Genomic DNA, 22,597 nt, shown 5'->3' on the forward strand with positions numbered 1-22,597 from the left:
CGCCTTAATGTTCCCTGCAAGCTTCTTCTCGTACTCCATTTTCCCTGCCCTAATCAAACCCTTTGTCCTCCTCTGCTGAGTTCTAAATTTCTCCCAGTCCCCAAGTTCGCTGCTATTAGTGCCCAATTTGTATGCCACTTCCTTGGCTTTAATACTATCCCTGATTTCCCTAGATAGCCACAGTTGACCCACCTTCCCTTTTTTATTTTTACGCCAGACAGGAATGTACAATTGTTGTAATTCATCCATGCGGTCTCTAAATGTCTGCCATTGCCCATCCACAGTCAACCCCTTAAGTATCATTCGCCAATCTATCTTAGCCAATTCACGCCTCATACCTTCAAAGTTACCCTTCTTTAAGTTCTTGACCATGGTCTCTGAATTAACTGTTTCATTCTCCATCCTAATGCAGAATTCCACCATATTATGGTCACTCTTCCCCAACAGTGTGGCCTGCCGAACGGAGCTGGTCGTGTGTGGTCAGTTCTTCGATGCTGGGGATGTTGGCCTGATCGAGGACGCTAACGGGCTCAGTACTCCTAATAGTCAGTGCATGTACTTGTATTTGGCTGGTAGTTCTGAGCGGGAGAGGCTGCGTGGTAGACGTTGTCAACCAATATAGCGAAAGCTGTGAGATTTGGCCTGCCTTCATTTATTGGTTTTCCGGTACCTTTTGAATGGGATCCTCCTGCATCCTATTTTGTGTGTTTAGTTTGCAATCAATCTTCCCTCTAATTTTTTTGTGGGTGCACGGCCCATTCAAATCTTCGTGCGTGCACATTCTTTTCCATTTGTAAACTGGTGAGCGGCCTGCGTGTGACCTCCAGACCGCTGTGTGGCCACACAGCTTAACAGGAACTTTATTTACAACACTCATTTTTGTTGCAATATTTTCTAAGTCTAGTCTATTTTGGAATGCTCTAAAAAACCTGTTTTAAATATCCAAGTAGAAAAGTGCATTCAAGTTCCCAGTTTTAATTGCCACCAGTTTAAATTAGCTGATATCCACCCAGGTTAGTGCAGTATAATTCACCTCAGCTTGGGTTGGGGTAAAATCGGACATGATTTCCATACCCGATTGCTCTCAGTGACCCTGTGTAAGATTTCTAAATCTCTGGCATTAATTGACAGCAAGACTGATTCTTTTAAAACAATTTGGAATAGTTTATTAAACACACACATGCACATCTATCAGCAGTCGCCAGCTATCCTACGGATCGACTTAGTTACAACAGATACAATGATGTTACAATAATTATTTATAAAAAGGTATTACATCACTTCTCTCTGGCAAAGCACACAGCCTGCTTCTTTGTCTGTAGAGGAAGGTCCTGATTTTGCCGTGTGCTTAAGGAGAAGAGAACGAGAGACCCAGTAATCTTTGCTTGTATTATTATACCCCTTAAGGCCATTGTTACTCAAAGCCTCAGGATTGGGTCTTGGTTCCAGGGCCGTTCCTGATTGGCTTCTCCTCATACATGTGTCTGTCTGGAGGGCCGGTGCCATTCCTTGATTAGGTTAATGGTTTTCCAATTCACACCTTTTCTTCTTTGGTGAGTTTCAAAGCCTTGCTTCCTTTGTTCCTTGTGCTCTGCCTAGCCAGAGGAGACGTGAACTTGGGGAAGTTATCCATTTTGTTTCTTTCGACACTACAGCCTTTCATATAATCTACACTTTTAACATTATATATATATATATATATACAGAATCAATTTTATCATTACTAAATATTTTTATTCTTACACCCTGCTGTAAAGTGCAAGTGCGTGACTAACAGGTGACAACAGGATCGTGTTTAGCTGTGAGATTACTCTTCACCTCACTAGTCGATTAACATGCAGGCACTCAGGTGAATAAAGCCACTTGGATAAAATACCAGAGGAGAGATAATTGGACAATTTTGTTTTAAAACTCCGTAATATAGGGATTATTTCATTTGAATGTTAATTTAATAAACGTTTTTCCCCCTCTCATTTTATTGTATATTCCAGGGAACGTTCCACAGCCAGCAGGCTTTGGAGTATGGCACTAATTTCGTAGGAGGGGTGTCCCCGGGCAAAGGGGGCAAAAGCCACTTGAATCTGCCTGTCTTCAACACAGTTAAAGAGGTAAATGCAATGGGTTTAATGCTTTCGACAGTGACTTCTCGCCAAGGAGAATCTTTTCCTGTTTTAATAGATTAACAAAAACAATGGACAAATGAAAAAGAGTCAATAGACATTTTGTAATGTTTAGCAAATTTCTCCTACCAAATAATTTCCACAATTTAAGCTTGTGGGCCATTTTTGGGAGATGCATGAAAAGGATATGGAATCGGCGCAAAACTTGAAAAGTTCTGAGTTTTCTAACAGCTTCAGAATCGGTCTTGATCTGCTTTGGAATACATCTGCCATTGCCGCATTGCCTCATCAAACTCAAAAATGGTCGTGCATGTGTTTATTGACCAATGACACAGCACCGAAAAACTTCAGCTGTTGCCGTTTTACATAGTTGCTGATCCCGCAGGCAAAATGTTTGGCATTTTAATGGAAGCCTTCGAGAACATCAATAGTTTAAAACGAATTAGGCAGGAGTTAAAACATTGTGCCATTGACCAGTAATCATCAAATGGCCTTGAGTTGATTATAATGGCAACCATTTTGTTGAAACTCTTAACTGCAATTCACAAAATTTTTATTGCCACAACTTGCATTAATATAATGCCTTTAATCTTAAAAACAAACTCTGTAAAGGTGATTAACAGAAGTGTCAGAAAAAAACTGGCAACAAGGCAAAGAAGGAGATTGTAAGAAGGGTGACCACAACATTGGTCGAAGAGCTGGGTTTTAAGTAGGGTCTTAACGAGGAGAGGGAATTGGAGACATTTAAGCAGGAAATTCCAGAACGTGGAGCTTTAAATGACTGAGGCACTGCAACCAGTAGTGGGGCAAAGGTTGGGGAGATGGGCAAACGGTCAGTGTCTGGACTGGAGAGTTCTTGCGGGAGGTGGAGGGAGGGGGGTGATGGTGAAGGTTGAAGGGCTGGAGGAAGTTAGAGATGGAATTCGACTTAAACACAAGAATTATAGTTTTTATATTGAAGGCCTTGGGACACCAATGAGGACCGTGGTGATGGGTGAGTGGGACTTGGTATGGGATAGGTTACAGGCAGCAAAGTTTTGGATGAGCTGAAGTTCATGGTGGGTGAAAGATGGGAGGCCAGCCAGGAAAGTATTGAAATAGTCGAGTCTGGAGGTGACAGAGCATTGACGAGGGTTTCAGCAGCATGTATATTGTACTTTATGGATTTCATTCGTCTCACTATGGCCTATGCCCATTTTAAATAACTTGCACCTTTAATAATAGCTTGTTGTTCTCCTTGAGTGTAATTGTACATTTTTAAATTGTGGATCAATATGTACCGAAGCATTTATAGGCTTGTGTTTTTTGTTTATGTTCTTCTCTGCAACCCCATTGCATCCCATGTATGTTTGCCAGCTGAAGGCGTTGACTGCCATCCAGTTTTTTGGTCTGAGACGTGACTGAAGTGACCAAGGCGGGTTTCTTTGTCCCTCCCCCATTTTCTCACGAGACTCTCTTTTAACGGTGTGCCTGAGAACGGGAGCTCTATACATAGACCACCCCAAGCGCAAACCCTGTATCCTTCTGTTCGTTGCAGCACGTTTCATCAGAAGAGAAAGGGTTAACGGCTCAAACTTTCCGGAACCCTACAAAGAATAAACTCTCCTGATGTCTGTACTTCTAGGCCAAAGATAGCACAGGAGCTCAGGCATCCGTTATCTACGTCCCTCCCCCATTTGCTGCTTCCGCCATCCTGGAGGCGATTGATGCTGAGGTACCGCTGGTGGTGTGCATCACGGAGGGAATTCCACAACAGGACATGGTACGGGTGAAACATCGACTACTTCGTCAGAGCAAGACTCGGCTCATTGGCCCCAACTGTCCAGGAGTAATAAATGTAAGTGACCTGAAAAAGTGATTCATGCCATTTTTAATTTAACTGCTAAAGTTTCATTAGTTGTTCTTTATCTTGGTTTAAGAAACTCCTCCACCATTCAAGGATATTGGGCCGTAAATTGCGGCCTGTACCGGGTGCATACGATGTGCGCACGCACCTGAAGAGGCCCCACAAGTTCCGGGTTGATGCGCGCGAAGCGCATGCGCCTGTACCCAACACTTGTGATCTGTCGTAATTTCTTTTGACAGATTGCGCGCCTCCCCGGGAGAAGGGTCTTCATGGGTGGAGATTGGGACTATTTGCCCAACTCTTGCCCAGCGAATATCCTTCAAACTCTTATACCTGGTAAAAGCAGCGTAAGAGTTTTAAAAGAGAAAAAAAATGATTACTTATTTTTATAATAAAAACCCTGCCCAAGAAGGCAAATTTATGTTTAGCACTATTAAAACATTTTTTTTTTACATTTCAAAAACATTTTATTTTTTATAAAACTTTGAAATTCTATTACTTTTTTTGTAAAGTGAAATGCTTTATTTATGTGTGTGTTTTATTTGATTTTAGGGGTATTCTCATTGATAGCAATTGGAGCTCAGAGCTCCCATGACTATGAATGAGAATACTACATTGTGATTGGTGGTCCAGGCCCACGTGATCCCAGGATGCGCATACGATCCTGGAATATGTGGGCCTCTGTGCATTTGGGCTTCGGAGCGCTAGTGTTCGTTCCTCCAGGTACGTTTGTTTTAAAAAAAAATGTTTCAGCTTTGGTAGGAGGCATCTGCCCGCAGGAAGCCTCCAACTGCAATTTTTGGCCCAATAAAACCAGAAGTTACATTACGGGGAAAGAATATAGAGAAGTCCATTGTGAGCCAGTTATTGTCCTGAATTCCAGACCATTCCCAAACTCAACGTAAATACTTGTATAGCTCTCTAGAGTAGGTTTTTATTTTGCCCTGGTTTTCTCCAGTTTTGAAGACCCTGACTCTTGTGAGGGCAAGGTTCCACCGTGCTCTGATATCCTGTCAGATTTGTCATTCTACATGTACGAATTACAGACTGCTGGTAGGCTATTTGACCACAAGTGCATCGCAGTTAAGCCGGATGTTCTCCTCGTCTGACCTACATAACATCCTTGCATAACAGTTGTAAGCAGAGAGCTTCTAATCTTACTGTCCATTTTGAGCTACTGCCATATACTGGTGCATGAGGTAAATGATTGGGTGCGAATGGCAAGAATCCTCGTGATTGAGTTCAAATCGCACGATGGCAAGTTGTAAAATTGGATTGAATAAATTTGATCATTTGTGTATGAGAACAACATGGCCATGAAAGCTGCTGGATTGTCCTTAAAAACCCACCGAGCTCAGAAGGAAAGCTGCCACCCTAATCCAGTCTGGCCTACACATGACTCCAGTCCGACACTAGGTGGTTGATTCTTAATACCCTCAGAGCAACTCAATATGGGCCATATCAATATTGCCTTACCAATATTGTCCAGACCCCAAGGAAAAAAAAACTAATAAGAACATAAGAAATAGGAGCAGGCCATTTGTCCCCTTGAGCCTGCTCCGCCATTTAATAAGATCATGTTTGATCTGATCATGGACTCAGCTCCACTTCCCTGCCTGCTCCCCATAACCCTTAACTCCCTTATCATTCAAAAATCTGTCTATTTCCACCTTTAAATATATTCACTGACTCAGCCTCTGGGGTAGAAAATTCCAAAGATTTACGACCCTCTGAGAGAAGAAATTCCTCCGCACTTCCGTTTTAAATGGGCGGCCCCTTATTTTGAATCTATGTCCTCCATTCTAGATTCCCCCACGACAGGAAACATCCTCTCTGCATTTACCCCGTCAAGCCCCCTCAGAATCTTATGTTTCAATAAGAACCCCTCTCATTCTTCTAAACATAATGAGTATAGGCCCAATCTACTCAACCTTTCTTCATATGACAACCCCCTCATCTCAGGAATCAACCTCGTGAACCTTCTCTGAACGGCCTCCAATGCAGGTACAGGTGCAGTGTTTAAAATCCGGACTCCGACACGATTATTGCCAGGGTCGTCCGGAATCCGTAAAATGTTCCGGAATCCGGACCCGACAACCCTGCTGACCTCGGGGTCTTGCTTCAGTGCCCGGCCTTGGGACTAGCCTCGCCGCCGCAGCCCTTACCTTGAGGCCTCCTCTCCGGCCCGTCCGAACACTTCCTCATCGGGGCCTCGCCCAAACACCACCCTGGCGGGGACCTGCCCGACAACAACCTCAGCGAGGCCCGCTGACAACCTCCTTGGCGGGGCCCGCCCGCCCTACAATAACCTCGACGCTGCATCTGTATATATCCCTCCTTAAATAATACCAAAACTGTAGGTAGCAGGTTAAGAACAAACACAAACTATTTTTTCCTGTCTCGTATGTTGTAGTCAATGTGTTCTCTCTTTTTTTGGGGGTGCACTTAACATTGAAAAAGCCGGTCCCGATTTGCATGGACGGCAGAGAGCTGCGCGGCCACGCAGCTTATAGGGAATATTGGTTGTAGTGCTGGCTGTTTCTCAGGAATGCTCAATAGCTGGTTATCATGTATCATTTCTAAATTACCTCAGTTTGAGCAGCTAACATTGATTGCCGTGGTTTTCCCTTATTTTGGCATGTTCACTTGAAGTAAATTGTTAAATGCTTTTCATTCTGTGCCTCCTCTTTGTATTTTGCTTATTTGATTGTTGTGTGCAGACTGTGACATGCCTTATTCCCCTGAATTCATTTATTTTTAAGCCCGGAGAGTGCAAGATTGGAATCATGCCCGGACACATACATATGAAGGGAAGAATTGGTGAGTACTGGGTACACATTTGTCTCTTAGCTCTTAAGGACTTTTGGCACTGTAATGTGCAATGAAGAAAACTTGCAACAACAATTTGTTCATATATATCTAATGTGGAAAAGATGTCTCCGGACACTTCAGCATTGTGAAGGGCAAGCAGATGCCAAGCCAGACTATCCAGGGCCCCAAATATTCCTTCCAGGCGAAACAGCGATTTACTTGTACTTCTTTCAACTTAGTATACTGTATTTGAAGCTCACGATGTGGTCTCCTCTACATTGGGGAGACCAAGCGTAGATTGGGTGACCACTTTGCCGAGCACCTCCGTTCAGTCCGTAAGCGTGACCCTGAGCTTCCGGTCACTTTGATTACCCGCTCCATTCCCACTCTGACCTCTCCGTCCTTGGTCTCCTACACTGTTCCAACAAAGCTCAACGCAAGCTCGAGGAACAGCATCTCATCTTTCGTTTAGGCACTTTACAGCCTTCTGGACTCCACATCGAGTTCAAAAATTTCAGAGCGTAACTGCTGCCAATCTTTGGCTCCCTTCTCTACCCCCCCCCCTCCCCCCCCCGCCACTCAAAGCCTGTTTCTTTTTCTCTCCTTGTCTCTAATGGCAGCTGATCATTATCCCGCCATTCACACCCTATCTTGACTAATGTTTTTCTAACTCCTAGCATTACCATTTGAATTCGGTCCATCATTCCTTTTGTCTCTCTCATCTCTCCCACCTTCCACCCTATCACAGACCCTCCCTTTTGTTCTTTCTTCCCCTCCCCCTTTCAGAGCTTGTTAAGAATCTGTTCTTTCCGGACACTCTCCAGTTCTGACGAAGGGTCATCGACCCGAAACGTTAACTCTGCTTCCTCTCCACAGATGCTGCCTGACCCGCTGAGATTACCAGCATTTTCTGTTTTTATCATGAGAGATTAAGAAGGGTGACCAAAGTTTTTATCAACGAGGTCTTGTAAAGAATAGAGGGAAATGATGAGGCAGATGGGGAATTCCAGCAAGTGGGATACAGGCAGCTGAAGGCAAGGCTGCCAATGGTGGGAAGATGATCGGAGTCAGAATAATAGAAATGGTGGATGCATGTTATAGGGTTGGGGGAGGGGTGAGGACGTGGCGGGTTCTGAATACAAATTTTAAAAATCTGAGGCATGGCGAGACTGGGAGCTAAAATACGTTTCGTTAAGACAGGGGACGATTGATATGAACTGTGGCGTTTTTTTGAGATTTTCTATTGAAATGTTCTCTGCACATATTCATATCTCTTGACTGGTTATTCTGTCTTGCATTCTTTAGCCAACTTTCTCCTCTGCTCTCCTGAGGGTGCTGGACCCCTGCAGAATATGGCTTCATGGTCATCAGCAATCCTCTGATACCAAGTTGAAGTGGGCATTTTGGAAACCTCAGGCTATTGAGTGTCAGGAGCCTATTCAATGTGAAGGGCATTACAACTGAGTCTAATCCTGCTGTCACCTCATCCACTCATCGACACTTTCTAGAAGAGGTCACTGGGTAGCAGTTGGAAAAGGATTGCTGGCTGATTTTGGCTAAGCACGCAATTTCTTCATTAAGTCTCAACTATCAAAATAAAATCCCTGTTGCAGTTTACTATGGTTCCACAAGTCTATCTGAGCTATACCAATAGGAAAGATACAAAGGTTCGATTCTTAGTCCTTGCTAAATAAAAACAGTTTAGTCCAGGCAGTAATTGGGTGCAGCAGTTAACTCCAAGCCCTATATTAAGTCGGGAGAAATATTAGTCTGGGTTTCTGCTCTGATTCCACATCAGCTGAGGGCAAGACTGGGTTCACCCTTCCAGGATTGATTAGCCTTAAACACATTCAGCCTGGGCTCTGTCAGCCATGGCTCAGTGGTTGGTTTTAGAGTGGCAGCAAGTCTTCCTCGATTCTGAGGGTCTGCCCTCTCACCTCCGAGTCAGAAGGTTGTGGGTTCAAGTCTGTCTTCAGGAATTTGAGTGCACAAATCTAGGCTGACACTCCAGTGGACTGCTGCACTGTTGGACGTGCTGTCTTTCGGATGAGATGTTAAATCAAGGCTCTGCCTGCCCTCTCAGGTGGATGTAAAAGAGCCGAGGAGTTCTCCCCAATGTCCTAGCCAATAGTCACTCCCTCAATCAAATTATCTGGTCATTATCACATTGCTGTTTGTGGGAGCTTGCTGTATGTTGCTCTTCTTCGAAATATAGCCATGGTATCTTTTGCGTCCACCTGAGAGAGCAGTCGGGGCAGATTTTTGTGCTCAAGTTTTTGGAGTAGGACTTGAACACACAACCTTCTGACTCAGAGGCGAGAGTGCTCCCCACTGAGCCACGGCTGACACTGAATTGGAATAGGGAATGTAATGGGGATATTGCAAACTGAACCATTGTAACTCAGTAATTAGCTTGGTTGGGATTTTTCATGTTTTCAACAAACAAATATATTTGTTTTCAGGTATTGTATCAAGATCTGGTACACTTACGTATGAAGCTGTTCACCAGACGACACAGGTTGGCCTGGGCCAGTCTCTCTGTGTTGGTAAGTCGTGTGTTTCCATGCCAGGGTTGTACCTGTCTTGCATGTTTCATCCTGTGTTGCCCCAAGTGCAGCTGTGCCAAGAAAACTGTGTGGAAACCGTGCAATCGTTACCAGGCTCTTGTGACGTTCTCACCATTATGGGTCCAGCATATATCTTGATCCAAGTTACACTGTAACATTATGACTTGCAGCTCGTCTCTGTCTTTCTGCTTGCTTTTCCGGCTGATTTAGAAAAACACACACGTCTTTCCACTAGGCTTGCTACCGGCAACACGAGACGTACGCTTCACGAACCACCAGTGCAAAGACCGCCACTGACAACAATATAAAGATAGCTTCTACCATTTTTGGGGTCTCCCTCTGTTTCATCTATTTTTTTTCTCCCCACTCTTTGAGCCTTTCTTGCCCCATGACAGCCAGCATTCACAGCTGTAGAGATAATGTGTGGTGTATTTTAAGGAGCCAGAAGTTAGATTTTCTCAGAATTATGATGGCATTTCAAAGTTTGGCACCCTTTAAAATGGTGGTATAAATTAATATTTGCCGGTGTCAGTTTTGGCTGTGATTTCCACAGAGCTATTATAAGCTGCAGTTATTCAGCATAACTGATCAAGTGGATGAAAAGATCATCCGAAACCTGATCAAATCCATTCTAAGTTCTTAGTTAATCTAATTGTTCCAGTATTTATTTGTCTATCCTTGACTTGGGTACTGGTCCCCATCCATTCTTGTTGGCTGGAAGTGGAAATCCAGAGATTTTCAATTCCCCATCCGAATGCTGTGGCAGTGGGGAACTTGCACGTTACAGGGTACAGAAGACAGATTGGTCGTGGGTCTTTTTGGAAATATACAATGTTCCCTCTTTTTTAAAACAAAAAAAATTGTGTGCACTTTAGCTATTTTAATTGCAAGGGGGTTGTAGTATAAGAGTAAGGAAGTCTTGCTACAATTGTACAGGGCCTTAGTGAGACCACACCTGGAGTACTGTTCACAGTTTTGGTCTCCATATCTAAGAAAGGATAAACTTAGCTTGGAGGCGGTGCAGCGGAGGTTCACTAGATTGAATCTTGGGATGAGAGGGTTGTCTTATGATGAGAGATTGTGTAGAATGGGCCTATACTCTCTGGAGTATAGAAGAGTGAGAGGTGATCTCATTGAAACATGCAAGATTCTGAAGGGGATTGACAGGGTAGATGCTGAAAGCTTGTTTCCCCTGGCTGAAGTGCCTAGAACTAGAGGGCATAGTCTCAGGATAAGGGATTGGCCATTTAAGAAAGAGATGAGGAGGAATTTCTTCACTCAGAGTCGTGAATCTTTGGAATTCTCTGACCCAGAGGGCTGTGGATGCTGAGTCTCTGAATATGTTCAAGGCTGAGATAGATAGATATTTGGGCTCTAGGGGAAATCAAGGGATATGGAGATCGGGCGGGAAAGTGGAGTTGAGGTCGATGATCAACCATGATCTTATTGAATGGCGGAGCAGGCTCGAGGTGCCGAATAGCCGACACCTGCTCCTATTTCTTATGTTCTTAACTAGATGCATGGCCCATTCAAATTTTCAAACATGTAAATTCTTCCATGTAAGAACCGGTGAGTGACCAACACTGGACCTCCATACTGCTCCACGACACTGTCACTGTTCACTTCATACCCAATAAACCTGTTAACAATCTGTACACAATGCCCCATCTATAGTGGTGGTGGTGGGGGCACGATGCACTTGTGCTGGGGTAAGACACTTCGGCTGGGGGAAGGATGTACTTGGACTTTCGTAAGGCACTTTGGCTGGGAGAGGCATGCACTTGGACTGGGATAAGGCACTTTGGCTGGTCCTTGCTGTCTTCTGGGGAGCTCTGTCCCTTGTTGCTTCAGGAAGTCAAAGTGGATTGAGTTACAACTTGCAAAATCAGTGAGACCTTGGGATGAGCGGTTCCAGTTACACATTCCTGTGAAACTTCAGGGTGTGGCTTATCCTCCAAGGGGACCAATCAGAAACAAAGGGAGCATGGTGGCCATTTTGGCAGTACAAAGAAGCACATCCTAAAACAGAGTGCTTGTGTCCAAGTGACGAAACAAGTTTTTTCACGAGATTTGGCAAGGACAGAATGTATTACCCATCCCTAATTGCAGTTGAAAAGGTGGTGGTGAGCCACCTTATACAACTGATTGGCTTGCTAGGCCATTTCAGAGGGCAGTTAAGAGTCAACCACATTGCTGGAACCTGGAGTCACTTATGGGACAGACCAGTTATGGATGGCAGATTTCCTTCCCCAAAGGGCATGAGTGAACCATTACTGATGCTAGCTTTTTATTCCAGATTTATTTAATTGACTGAATTTCAATTTTCCAGCTGCCGTGGTGGGATTTGAACTTGTGTCTCTGGATCATTAGTTAAGGCCTCTGTTTCACTCATATAACCACTATGCTACTTGTGCAACCTTAATTTGTAGAGATGAAATACACGGTAATTTTGGCGATTTAAATCCTAGGTATTGGTGGGGATCCTTTCAATGGAACGGACTTCATTGATTGCCTCGATGTCTTCCTGAAGGATCCCAAAACAGAAGGCATCGTTCTAATCGGAGAGATTGGAGGCAACGCTGAGGAGAATGCGGCAGAATTTTTGCAAAAGCACAATATGGTGTGTACAAGACTCCTTTTTTTAAAAAAAAAAAGCCTATGGGGGAGAGGTGGCGGCTTCTGTTAAATATTCATTCGTAGTTGAATAAGCTGTCGTTTGCTGAACTGATTAATGAAGTCTTGATTCCGAATCCGAAATCGCGTGCAGGAGCTGCTATATCGGGTCATATGATTTTCCTCATTTTAAGCAGTCATATTGGATATTCAGCTGCTAAACCGAAGAATAGAAATGCTCTACAACTTGCTCCAGGCTCAGGAGCTGGATACAACAGCTGGTGTGGTGCTGGACCATAGAGATCAGAATGTTCCCTGTTGGATCTGTGCTGCTCTTATAAGACGCTCCTTAAAACCTACCTCTTTGAACAAGCTTTTGGTCGCCTCCGCTAATTTCTAATTATGCGGCTGGGTGTCAAACTTGTATCGCATAACACTCCTGTGAAGCGTCTTGGGACGTTTCACTACGTTAAAGGCGCTATATAATTACAAGTTGTTGTTGTTGTTGAGTGACCATGTGTCAAGTGCATTGCCTGGTGACTAATGTTGCCTGGATTGACAATGACGAGCGGATCTCTTGTGTTTTGTGCAGGGAGCAGTACAGTGATGAGAGTGCACATGTATAATGGGATGAAAAGTCAAATGGGTCGAGAGGCCCAAAGGCAGGGAGGGGAATTACCAGAAGAGTAACATTGAGGGTCCATAGAATTAGTAACGGCCAAGGAGAAGAATAGGAGCTCTCAGAACAGTGCAGAAAGCAAAACTTAAGCTGCCAAGAAAGGCTGTGAAAGTTGGTGCATCAGTCCGGAGATGGAATGAGTGTCTGTTCGGTAAGTTTGTCTGTTTTTCAGATTTCTTGAATTTTGTCTGTTAAAAGTGCTATAGGAGTATGTAGTCAGGGCAGGGACGGGGGCTTGGGGCTGGTAAGTTAAGTATCTGTTAACAATCACATTGTTGAATCAGTCAGAAGAATGGTGTTGAATCTGTCAGTGGTCAGAAGGATGGTGCCATTCAACTCTGCTACTGTGGTGAGTTGTGCTGAAGACCAGCAGTATGCTGCAGACACTTACGGATCTGTAAACCCTCATGGTATTTAAAAAGTACTTTGATGTGCACTTGAAGTGTCCTGGCCTACAGGGCTACGGGACCTAGAGCTGGAAACTGGGATTAGCTTTTTTTTTGGCCGGCGTGGACATGATGGGCCGAATGGCCACCTTCTGTGCCATAAATTTATATTCTATGATTCTAAGCCTTGACTGACGCCAAGGGTAGCGCCTGCATTCATTATTCTACCAGCAGAATTTCTATCTGTGTGGAGGCCTTGCAGCTTGATTTGGAGACCCTGATGATGATGGGTTTTTATGTCTGCCAGGTTTCAGCTTGACCAACAAACAAAGTTGAAAAGCATAATGTTTTTGTGCCATATTTGAAGTGTGAAATACTTTGTATGCAAGACTTTTAATCGTATAGATTTAACTTGATAATGATTGCTGTGCATCAATTAATTGATTGCATTAGCACAAGTAGTTAAAGAACAACCAGGAACTGAATTTCAACACCACAGCACTGTTTTCAGTTTCACAGCATGTTCCTGGTCTGTCTGCTAGGTGTCACTGTATATACATACTCATTTGAACAAGATCTGCACGTATAAATCATTGTGCTAACATTTTCACAAGGTGACCTGGGTTCATTTCTTTCCCCTGTTTTTAGATGCATGTAATTTTAATATACATTTATAATACAATCCACAAATATCTGTGTTTTAGACTGTCTCTTTCCGAGTTGCAGGGCTTGTATTATTGGATGATGCAGTGCCCTTGTGCCCTATATTCTCAAAATGCTTGCTAAGGGGCTTTGTTTTTTTTTAAAATGTGTATTGTTAATTTTAAGTCGGATCCATATGGGAAGCAAGTACTTCAAGTGTTGCTTTGTGGCATTTTGATTGTTGAGTTGCTGATGCTGACTTGAGGAAAGGGAGGTTCATCTCCTCTACTTCTCCCTCTGTGTCTGCACATCATTCTTCCTCCATTCTTTTGAAGTTTATCCTGCATGTCTCTTTCTGCCACCCTCCTACCTCGTGCTTTATCCCAGAGTTTGGATGCATGAGGTTTATGACACTGTGCAAAAGATTGTTCCCTGCCACTTGGCTGCTCGCCTGGTGTACTGCTCGATCGCAGACGTACTGAGATTTTGCTGCTGGTGTGACATGGGAATTGAGGAAGGATTACGGAGCCCTTATAAGCCTGTCCCAATTATAGCTTAAAAACCGGGCTGATGCTTTTGATATTTCCTTCCCTTTGTTGTAACGATGCACTGTCCTGAGATTTGTGGAGGCTGAAATTCAAGGACCGAGAAAGATCCTATGTGCGTGCTTTATCTTTCCTCTCAACAAATGCCTGGCATTGCTGTCTGTATTTAGAAAAGGTTCACAGGTTTTCACTAATCTATGAAATGAAAATCTTTGCCGTGTTGCATTGCTTGTACTGGTTATTAATATTTAGTATCCTGATGTAGTTGATGTAAAATCCAGTGAAAGTTAATCAAAGGACTAATTGAGAGTTAAATTTTGCATGTAAAAGAAAGAAGCATTTATATAGCGCCTTTCACGGCTGACGTCTCAAGGTGCTTTACAGCCAATAAAGTACTTTTGGAGTGTAATCACTTGTGAGAAAGCATCTCATCTCAAAAACATCGCAAAGTGCTTCACAGATGCATTTAAAGGGAGGCTAGATAAGTACACGAGGGGGAAAGAATATAAATAGGACACTATGCTAATGGGGTTAGATGAAGTAGGGTGGGAGAGGTTCGTGTGGTGCATAAACACTGGCATAGACCAGTTGAGCCGAATGGCCTGTTTCTGTGCTGTAGATTCTTTATAATATATAATGAAATACTTTAGAAGCGCCGGCACTGTTGTTAACTGTTCGGATGAGACGTTAAACCAAGGCCCCGTCTGCCCTCTCAAGTGGACATAAAAAATCCCATGGCACTATTTCGAAGAAGAGCAGGGGAGTTATCCTTGGTGTCCTGGCCAATATTTATCCCTCAATCAACATAACAAAAAAAAACAGATTATCTGGTTATTATCACATTGCTGTGTGAGGGAGCTTGCTTGTGAGCAAATTGGCTGCCGTGTTTCCCACATTGCAACAGTGACTACACTCCAAAAGTACATTGATGTTGGCTGCAAAGCGCTTTGAGACGTCCGGTGGTCGTGAAAGGCGCTATATAAATCCAAATATTTATTTTTTTCTTTAAATACTGTGTGTTGCATGTGGCATTGTGCACAATATTACCAGGGACTAATATTGGGAATATTACATTTTTCTTTGAAGGAGGGTATTTATAAATACAGTTGATGGAATATAACGGTGTCCAAGAGGATTAAGCAATGTAAAAGTTGAACAAAAGAAGTGATAAGCATAACTATTTGTAACATGTATCATGATCCTTGCTTATCCCAGGAATCGATACCCAGCCAGGACTTCTGGTTCTCTTCACTGTTTTTGTTACCTCTCGATTCGAATATTCCATTGCTTTCCTGGCTGACCTCCTAGTGAGCTCATCCAAAACTCTGCTGCCTGTATCCTAACTCACACCAAGGCCCGTTCACCCATCACCTGACCTGCATTAGCTCCCAGTCCGGCCACACCTCAATTTAAAAATTGTCATCCTTGTTTTCAAATGTCCCCATGGCCTCGCCCCTCTCTATCTCTGTAATCTCCTCCAACCCTACAACGCTTTGAAGTCTCTGCACTGCTCCAATTCTGGCCTCTTGCGCATTCCTGATTTTAATTGCTCCACCATTGGCGGTTGTGCCTTCAGCTGTCTCGGCCCTAAGATCTGGAATTCCCTCCCTAAACCTCTCTCTCTCGCTCTTCTCCTTTAAGACAAGCCTCAAAACCTACCTCTTTGACCAAGCTTTTGGTTGTCCCTCCTCGTATCTCTCTGAGGCTGAACCAGACTGTTTGCAACCTTGGTGTCACATTTGACCCTGAAATGAGCTCCGACCATATATTTGTGCCATAACAAAGACCGTCTATTTCCACCTCCATAACATCGCCCATCTCTGGCCCGCCTCAGCTCATCCGCTGCTGAAACCCTCATCCATTCCTTTGTTACCTCTAGACTTGACTATTCCAACGCATTCCAGGCTGGTCTCCCACATTCTACCCTACGTAAACTTGAGGTCATCCAAAACTCGGCTGCCCACATCCTAACTCGCATCGAGTCCGGTTCACCTATCATTCCTGTGCTCGCTGACCTACAATGCTTTGATTTTAAGATTATCATCCACGTTTTTAAATCCCGCCATCACATCACCCCTCCCTTTCTCTAATCTCCTCCAGCCCCACAACCCTCCCCCGGAGATGTCTGCACTCCTCTACTTCTAGCTTCTTAAGCATCCCTGATTATAATCTCTCAACCATTGGTGGCCGTGCCTTCAGCTGCCTAGGCCCCAAGCTCTGGTACTCCTTCCCTAAACCTCTCCGCCTCGCTACCTCTGTTTCTTCCTTTAAGACATTCCTTAAAACCTACCTCTTTGACCAACCTGCCATAATTTCTCCTTGTGTTTTGTTCATGCTCCTGTGAAGCACCTTGGGACATTTTGCCACGTTAAAGATGCTTATATAAGTGCAAGATATTGTTTGTGTAACCCTAAAGAGACAGTCGAGAGGAAATGCTCATGTTTTAGAGTTTATTGACCAGATTACCTGTCCGTGATCAAAATATGTCACTGCTCAAAAGAATTGAGTCCTGCCAAATGAAAATAAAACTGAAAAGTGGCTCTTGCCAGTAACCGCAGTGCGCAGTGTGGAACTGAGCCGTACAGAGAAGGGCGCTCGCTGGTTCTGTGCTCTATATGGAGTTAGCCAGTCTAAGTGCCGGTACTGAGACTGGGAAGGAGGCAGGGGGGGGAAGAGAGGCGTTGCGAGATGGGGAGGGGAAGAGGGGAGGTCTTAGATGGGAGGGTGGGGGGGAAGGGAGGTGCGAGATGTGAGGGGGGGGGGGGGGAGAGGGAGGTGCGAGATGTGGGGGGGGGGGGGGGGAGGTGCGAGATGTGGGGGGGCGGAGGAAGGGAGGTGCGAGATGTGAGGGGGGTGGGGAAGAGATGGGTGTGAGATGGGGGGACGGGGGGGAGGAGTACTGCTGAAGTATTGCTCTCGACCCCTATTCAGTGATCCCTGCTGCAGAATGCATAGACATGGATGTTTGATGAGTGGGATCTTTTTACGTCTACCTGAGAGCGCAGACGGAGCCTCAGTTTAACGTCGCGTCCGAAAGACGGCATCTCCGACAGTGCAGCGCTCCCTCAGCACTGCACTGGAGTGTCAGCCTAGATTTATGTGCTCAAGTTCCTGGAGTGGGACGAGAGAGAATGGACTTGTGTTTCATATCCAATGTTTTGACATTAGCCCTGCAGAATCAAATGCACACCATTTTCTCCTCTACAACTATTTTTCTAATTTTTTAAAATATTTTTTCACCCAGAGCGGGTGATGGGGTCTGGAACTCACTGCTTGAAAGGGTGGTAGAAGCAGAAACCCTCGTAGCATTTAAAAAGTACTTGGATGCGCACTCGAATTGCCGAAACCTGCAAGGCTACGGATCAAGATCTGGAAAGTGGGATTAAGCAGGATTGTTCTTTGTCGACGATGGGCCAAATGGCCTCCTGTGCTGTAAATGTCTATGATTCTAAGACAGGACTGAGCTCAACCACGATCCACAATGACATTCATGGTTGTGTAGCTGTCAGTGTTCACTGTCTGGGCTGATGTGAAAACTGGTTACTTGGATTGGGAATGTCTGCATGATTAGGAACCTGAGGAGACACTTGATATATAAAAAAAATTGCTCTAAAACTAGTATTGAGGATACTGAGAATTCATCCTTTTTTTGTTAGAATAATGTGAACACCTCATTGTTATTCCCTTTGGTACAGAGAAGTGATGTGCAGTCGATGGCGAGGGTTTGATGCTGATCACACTAAAAGTGGTTGTTGGCACAAGGACCAGATGGTAGCTCTGACTGTAACATTAATCTTAGTCGCTGCGGTTTTTCTCTGAAGACTTAGATTTGAATGTAATCCAAAGGAACATGATGTTGATTTCCTTTGCTGTCTGTGACAGCTGCTGATTGGCACAAGGAGATTGGTTTAAGGCATTGTCAACACAGCATGTTCGGGATGCTCAAAAGGAGGCTCAGATTTGATACATGCTCATCAGGGGAACGTGGTTCTTGACATAAAAGCAAAATACTGCGGATGCTGAAATCTGAAATAAAAATAGAAAATGCTGGAAATACTCAGCAGGTCAGGCAACATCAGTGGAGAGAAAAAGAGAGCGTTTCAGGTCGTTCTGATGAAAGGTCATTGACCCAATCTCTGTAATCTCCTTCCTCACAATCCCCCCGAGATGTCTGCGCTCCTCAAATTCTGCCCTCTTGAGCATCCCTGATCATAACTGCTCAACCATTGGTGGCCGTGCTTCAACTGCCTGGGCCCCAAGCTCTGGAATTCCCTCCCTAAATCTCTCTGCCTCTTTTTCCTCCTTTTAAGACGTTCCTTAAAACCTACCTCTTTAAACAAGCTTTGGGTCACCTGCCATAATTTCTTATGTGGCTCAGTGTCAAATTTATTGTTTTGTCTTATGTTATGTTCTTATGTAAGGAGTATAATAAGAAATAGGAGCAGGAGTAGGCCATTTGACCCATCAAACCTGCTCTACCATTCAATAAGATTATGACTGATCTGATCATGGACTCAGCTCCACTTCCCTGCCCACTACCCATAATCCTTTATTCCCTTATTGCTCAAAAATCTGTCTATCTCCACCTTAAATATATTCAATGACCCAGCCTCCACAGCTCTCTGGGGCAGAGAATTCCATAGATTTACAACCCTCTGAGAGTTGTTTTTGAAATGTTAAATCTGTTTCTCTTGGCTCTTGATAGTTTTATTGAAATTTTCCTAATAATTTCCATGTACATAGAATTGCCAAGTTTTGTAATGGAAGCATGCTTTTTTTGGACCTGAACGTCTTAAGAAGCTAACAACAACAGTCTGTACAGCTACATAACCTGTATGAGCTGCCAGAGGTCCTTGAAAAACAGCTAAGGTACAGCTAAGACTCTCGTGACTCAGATTTCTTTCCTCTTCTAGACTCTACATGTTTTCGGGTTTCTTTACAGATGCAGTCAAGACCAGTATCTTGTAGTCTAGTGGGAGATCCAAAGAGCACATGCTCTCTGTTGGCAGAGACCGGAAGGGGATACATCATAATGAGTATAAATGAGTGATCTTCTACATTGTATAGGAATGGGCAATAAATCAAGAGTGTCGTGTGTGCTTTTCCTTTACATATAACCTACTTTTTAGAACACTTGATAATACTGTGTGTGGGGGGAGAGGGTCTAATCTGTGAGTATAGCTCTGTTTCGTTAATACTAAAATTGGCTATACTTCATAGTTTATGTTGTGCTGTAAGTTTTTGGCACAGCAGTTTCTTTCTGGCGCACATGATACAAGAGATAACGTATAACTCAGCCTTCCTCTTTCCTTCAGAGAAGGGGGTATTAAATTATAGACAGCCAGTACCTCTGTGCTCAATGTGATTGCTCATTACCTGTAAATGTGAATTATTGAGGAAATTGGAAGCTCCCTCGCCAGCACCTGCACGCTTCTGATTTTCACGCCATTATTCTCACTCGCTGCCAGCAACGGCCTCAACCTCATTGGGAGGTGATGAATCTTGCCGTATTGCACTACACCCCCTCGCCCAGCTGGAAGCTGAGCTTCCCTCCCCTAGATCTGCTCCACTGGCAAGATTGCTTTCTTCCACCTCTTTGATATTGTCCGCCTCTGCCCCTTCCTCCTTCCCTCTTTGGCTGCCAAATACCCTATTCCATGCCAGCATCACCTGGAGGTTCAACTTCCGAAATGTTGAGGCTAGACTGTATCCCCATGCCCAAGCCTCCGCAAGTTGCGACTCATTCAAATCACCACACCCACTGTCCTCACCTATGCACGGTCTCGCATTCCCATTGCCCCATCCTCTCAAAGCTCATATGCCTCCCAGTGGCCATTGAAAAATTATCAGGCATGTTGGCACATCCTTCATAAGAAAAACATAAGGACATGGTGATGGCTTGGGAAATGTCGATGTACGAGGGGACCTGGGTGTCCTTGTGCACCAGCCATTGAAAGCAAACATACAGGTACAGCAAGCAGTTAGGAAAGCAAATGGTATCTTGGCCTTCATTGCAAGAGGATTTGAGTACAGGAGCAAGGATGTCTTACTACAGTTATACAGGGCCTTGGTGAGACCACACCTGGAGTATTGTGTGCAGTTTTGGTCTCCTTACCTAAGAAAGGATATACTTGCCATAAAGGGAGTGCAACGAAGGTTCACCAGACTGATTCCTGGGCTGGCAAGACTGTCGTATTGAGGAGAGATTGGGTCGATTAGGCCTGTATTCACTAGAGTTTAGAAGAATGAGAGGGGATCTCATTGAAACGTATAAAATTCTGACTGGGTTGGACGGACTGGATGCGGGGAGGATGTTCCCCCTGGTTGGGAAGTCTAGAATAAGGGAGTCACAGTCTCAGGATACAGGGTAGGAAATTTAGGACCGAGATGAGGAGCAATTTCTTCACTGAGAGGGTGGTGAACCTGTGGAATTCTCTACCAAGTCACTGAATATATTTAAGAAGGAGATAGACAGATTTCTAGAAACAAAAGGCATCAAGGGGTATGGGGAAAAGGCAGAATATGGTGTTGAGATAGAGGATCAACCATGATCATTTTGAATGGCGGTGCAGGCTTGAAGGGCCGACTGGCCTACTACTGCTACTATTTTCTATGTTTCTTCCATGGCTTTGGCTACTTCGATGATCTCCTCATGCCTTATGTGCTGAAAGCATTGCCTGCTCCACTAACACTGGGTTACGTCCCATCCCCTGTGCTTCACTACCATTGATAACCTTTGGCTCAGCCTATCTTCTGTCTTGTCCCTTCCTCCCAGCCGTCAAACATCTCCCATGCTTTTGGTCCCTCTCCATTTACCCTCCAGTTTAGTGTCCACTGTTGTTTATTTTTCTCCGTTATCTCATTTTCCATCTTTTTAAAAAAACGTCTTTTTCAGTGCTCCTCTTTCTGACCATTCCTCCCGACACCTCTCCTAACTTTCCCACAAAGCTCTGCACTCAATTGTATCAATTGCTACTACGATCCACCCAGCTCTGCAATCCATTCCTATTTTCCTCGGGGACCTTGTTCTATGTTGCTATATCAGTGCACCCATTTGTAACCGGAGTTAGATCTGATGGCACTGGGATTGAGTTTGGGAACACAGTTTGGGAATAGCTCGTATTTGTTTATTTTGAGTGTTTACCCGATGAGGGTTCATACTGTGACTGAAATTAATTTATCAAATCTCTAACTTGGTCATAATTTAACAAACAGAAGAAATAGGTTAACAAAAAAAACACTTTTATATCCTTGATTTGGGCGTTGCTGCGATGGTTGGCATTTATTGTCCATCCCCTGTAGTAGCAATTGATACAATTGAGTGCCTTGCTAGGCCAATTTAGAGGGTAGTTAAGAGTCAACCACATTGGTGTGGGATTGGAGTCACGTGTAGGCCAGACCAGGCAAGGACAACCAATTTCCTTCCCTAAAGGATGTTAACGAACCAACTAGGTTTTAAACAAGAATCCCAACAGCTTCATGATCACTTTTTTTTTTACTGATGCCAGCTATTTCTAGTTTTTTTAAAAATTCGCAACCCATGGCGGGAGTTGAACTTGTTCATCGGGTTACTGGCCCAGCGAAACTATCTACTTGTCGGTGCTTGCTGATCGATGTGTTACTGACTATTTTTACAGGGGCCCAATGCTAAGCCAGTGGTGTCGTTCATTGCTGGCCTTACTGCACCAGCAGGCCGGAGAATGGGACACGCTGGAGCCATCATCGCTGGAGGTAAAGGCGGAGCCAAGGAAAAGATTGCTGCCCTCCAGCACGCTGGTGTGGTCATCAGCATGTCCCCAGCCAAGCTGGGCAGCACCATGCAGAAGGTAAATACTAGCTTCAATTCTAGAGTTTGCAAAACTTGAATGCCCGAGTAGTGTTTTAACATCTGTAAGATCCTCCATCTAAATTCCAGTCATAGTGTGAACATCTCCCTCTCCTCCACCCCACCCGAACTACTTCTGTCTTCATCTTAACGATCTTTTGCCATCTCGCGCATCGTCCTAATTAAAATGGATTTAATTGGTCTTGATCCAGTCCTCGGCACTGAATTTCCTCTATCTGACTGTGATTTTTCTGCCATATTCATTTCAATTTCATAGAATCTTACAGCACAGAAGGAGGCCATGCAGCCTGTCGGACCTGTGGTCGATTCTTTGAAATAGTTGTCCAGTTTCATGAGTTGAAGAGAAGCGTTACTCTGAGGGAGTGGAGGACGCAAGTCCTCTTTCCCCACAGGATGTGTGTAACTTTCCCTGGGCAGAAATCTACCTGCTTACTCAAATTCACAGGCGGCCTGCCTCATGGATCCCTGTCGAGTTTAGTTGGGAAATACCCATTCAGCGTATTTATACAATTGAGTTTCTGGCCCGCGACCAGTGAGCTGCC

At 44.3% G+C, this 22,597-nt stretch overlaps 1 protein-coding gene across 1 annotated transcript in view; it reads left to right on the forward strand.

Annotated features, from left to right (window-relative positions):
* Nucleotides 1-22,597, forward strand: part of suclg1 (succinate-CoA ligase GDP/ADP-forming subunit alph) — a 113,406-nt gene that overhangs the window by 69,583 nt on the left and 21,226 nt on the right. Inside the window, exons 3-8 of the mRNA XM_070861370.1 lie at nucleotides 1,992-2,108; nucleotides 3,745-3,957; nucleotides 6,729-6,786; nucleotides 9,240-9,323; nucleotides 11,813-11,964; nucleotides 21,847-22,035. Of these exons, the coding sequence (XP_070717471.1) occupies nucleotides 1,992-2,108; nucleotides 3,745-3,957; nucleotides 6,729-6,786; nucleotides 9,240-9,323; nucleotides 11,813-11,964; nucleotides 21,847-22,035 (813 nt within the window). The remainder of the gene's footprint in view (nucleotides 1-1,991; nucleotides 2,109-3,744; nucleotides 3,958-6,728; nucleotides 6,787-9,239; nucleotides 9,324-11,812; nucleotides 11,965-21,846; nucleotides 22,036-22,597) is intronic.

Source organism: Pristiophorus japonicus, chromosome 2, assembly GCF_044704955.1.
Source record: "Pristiophorus japonicus isolate sPriJap1 chromosome 2, sPriJap1.hap1, whole genome shotgun sequence".
Classification (NCBI taxonomy): Eukaryota; Metazoa; Chordata; class Chondrichthyes; family Pristiophoridae; genus Pristiophorus; species Pristiophorus japonicus.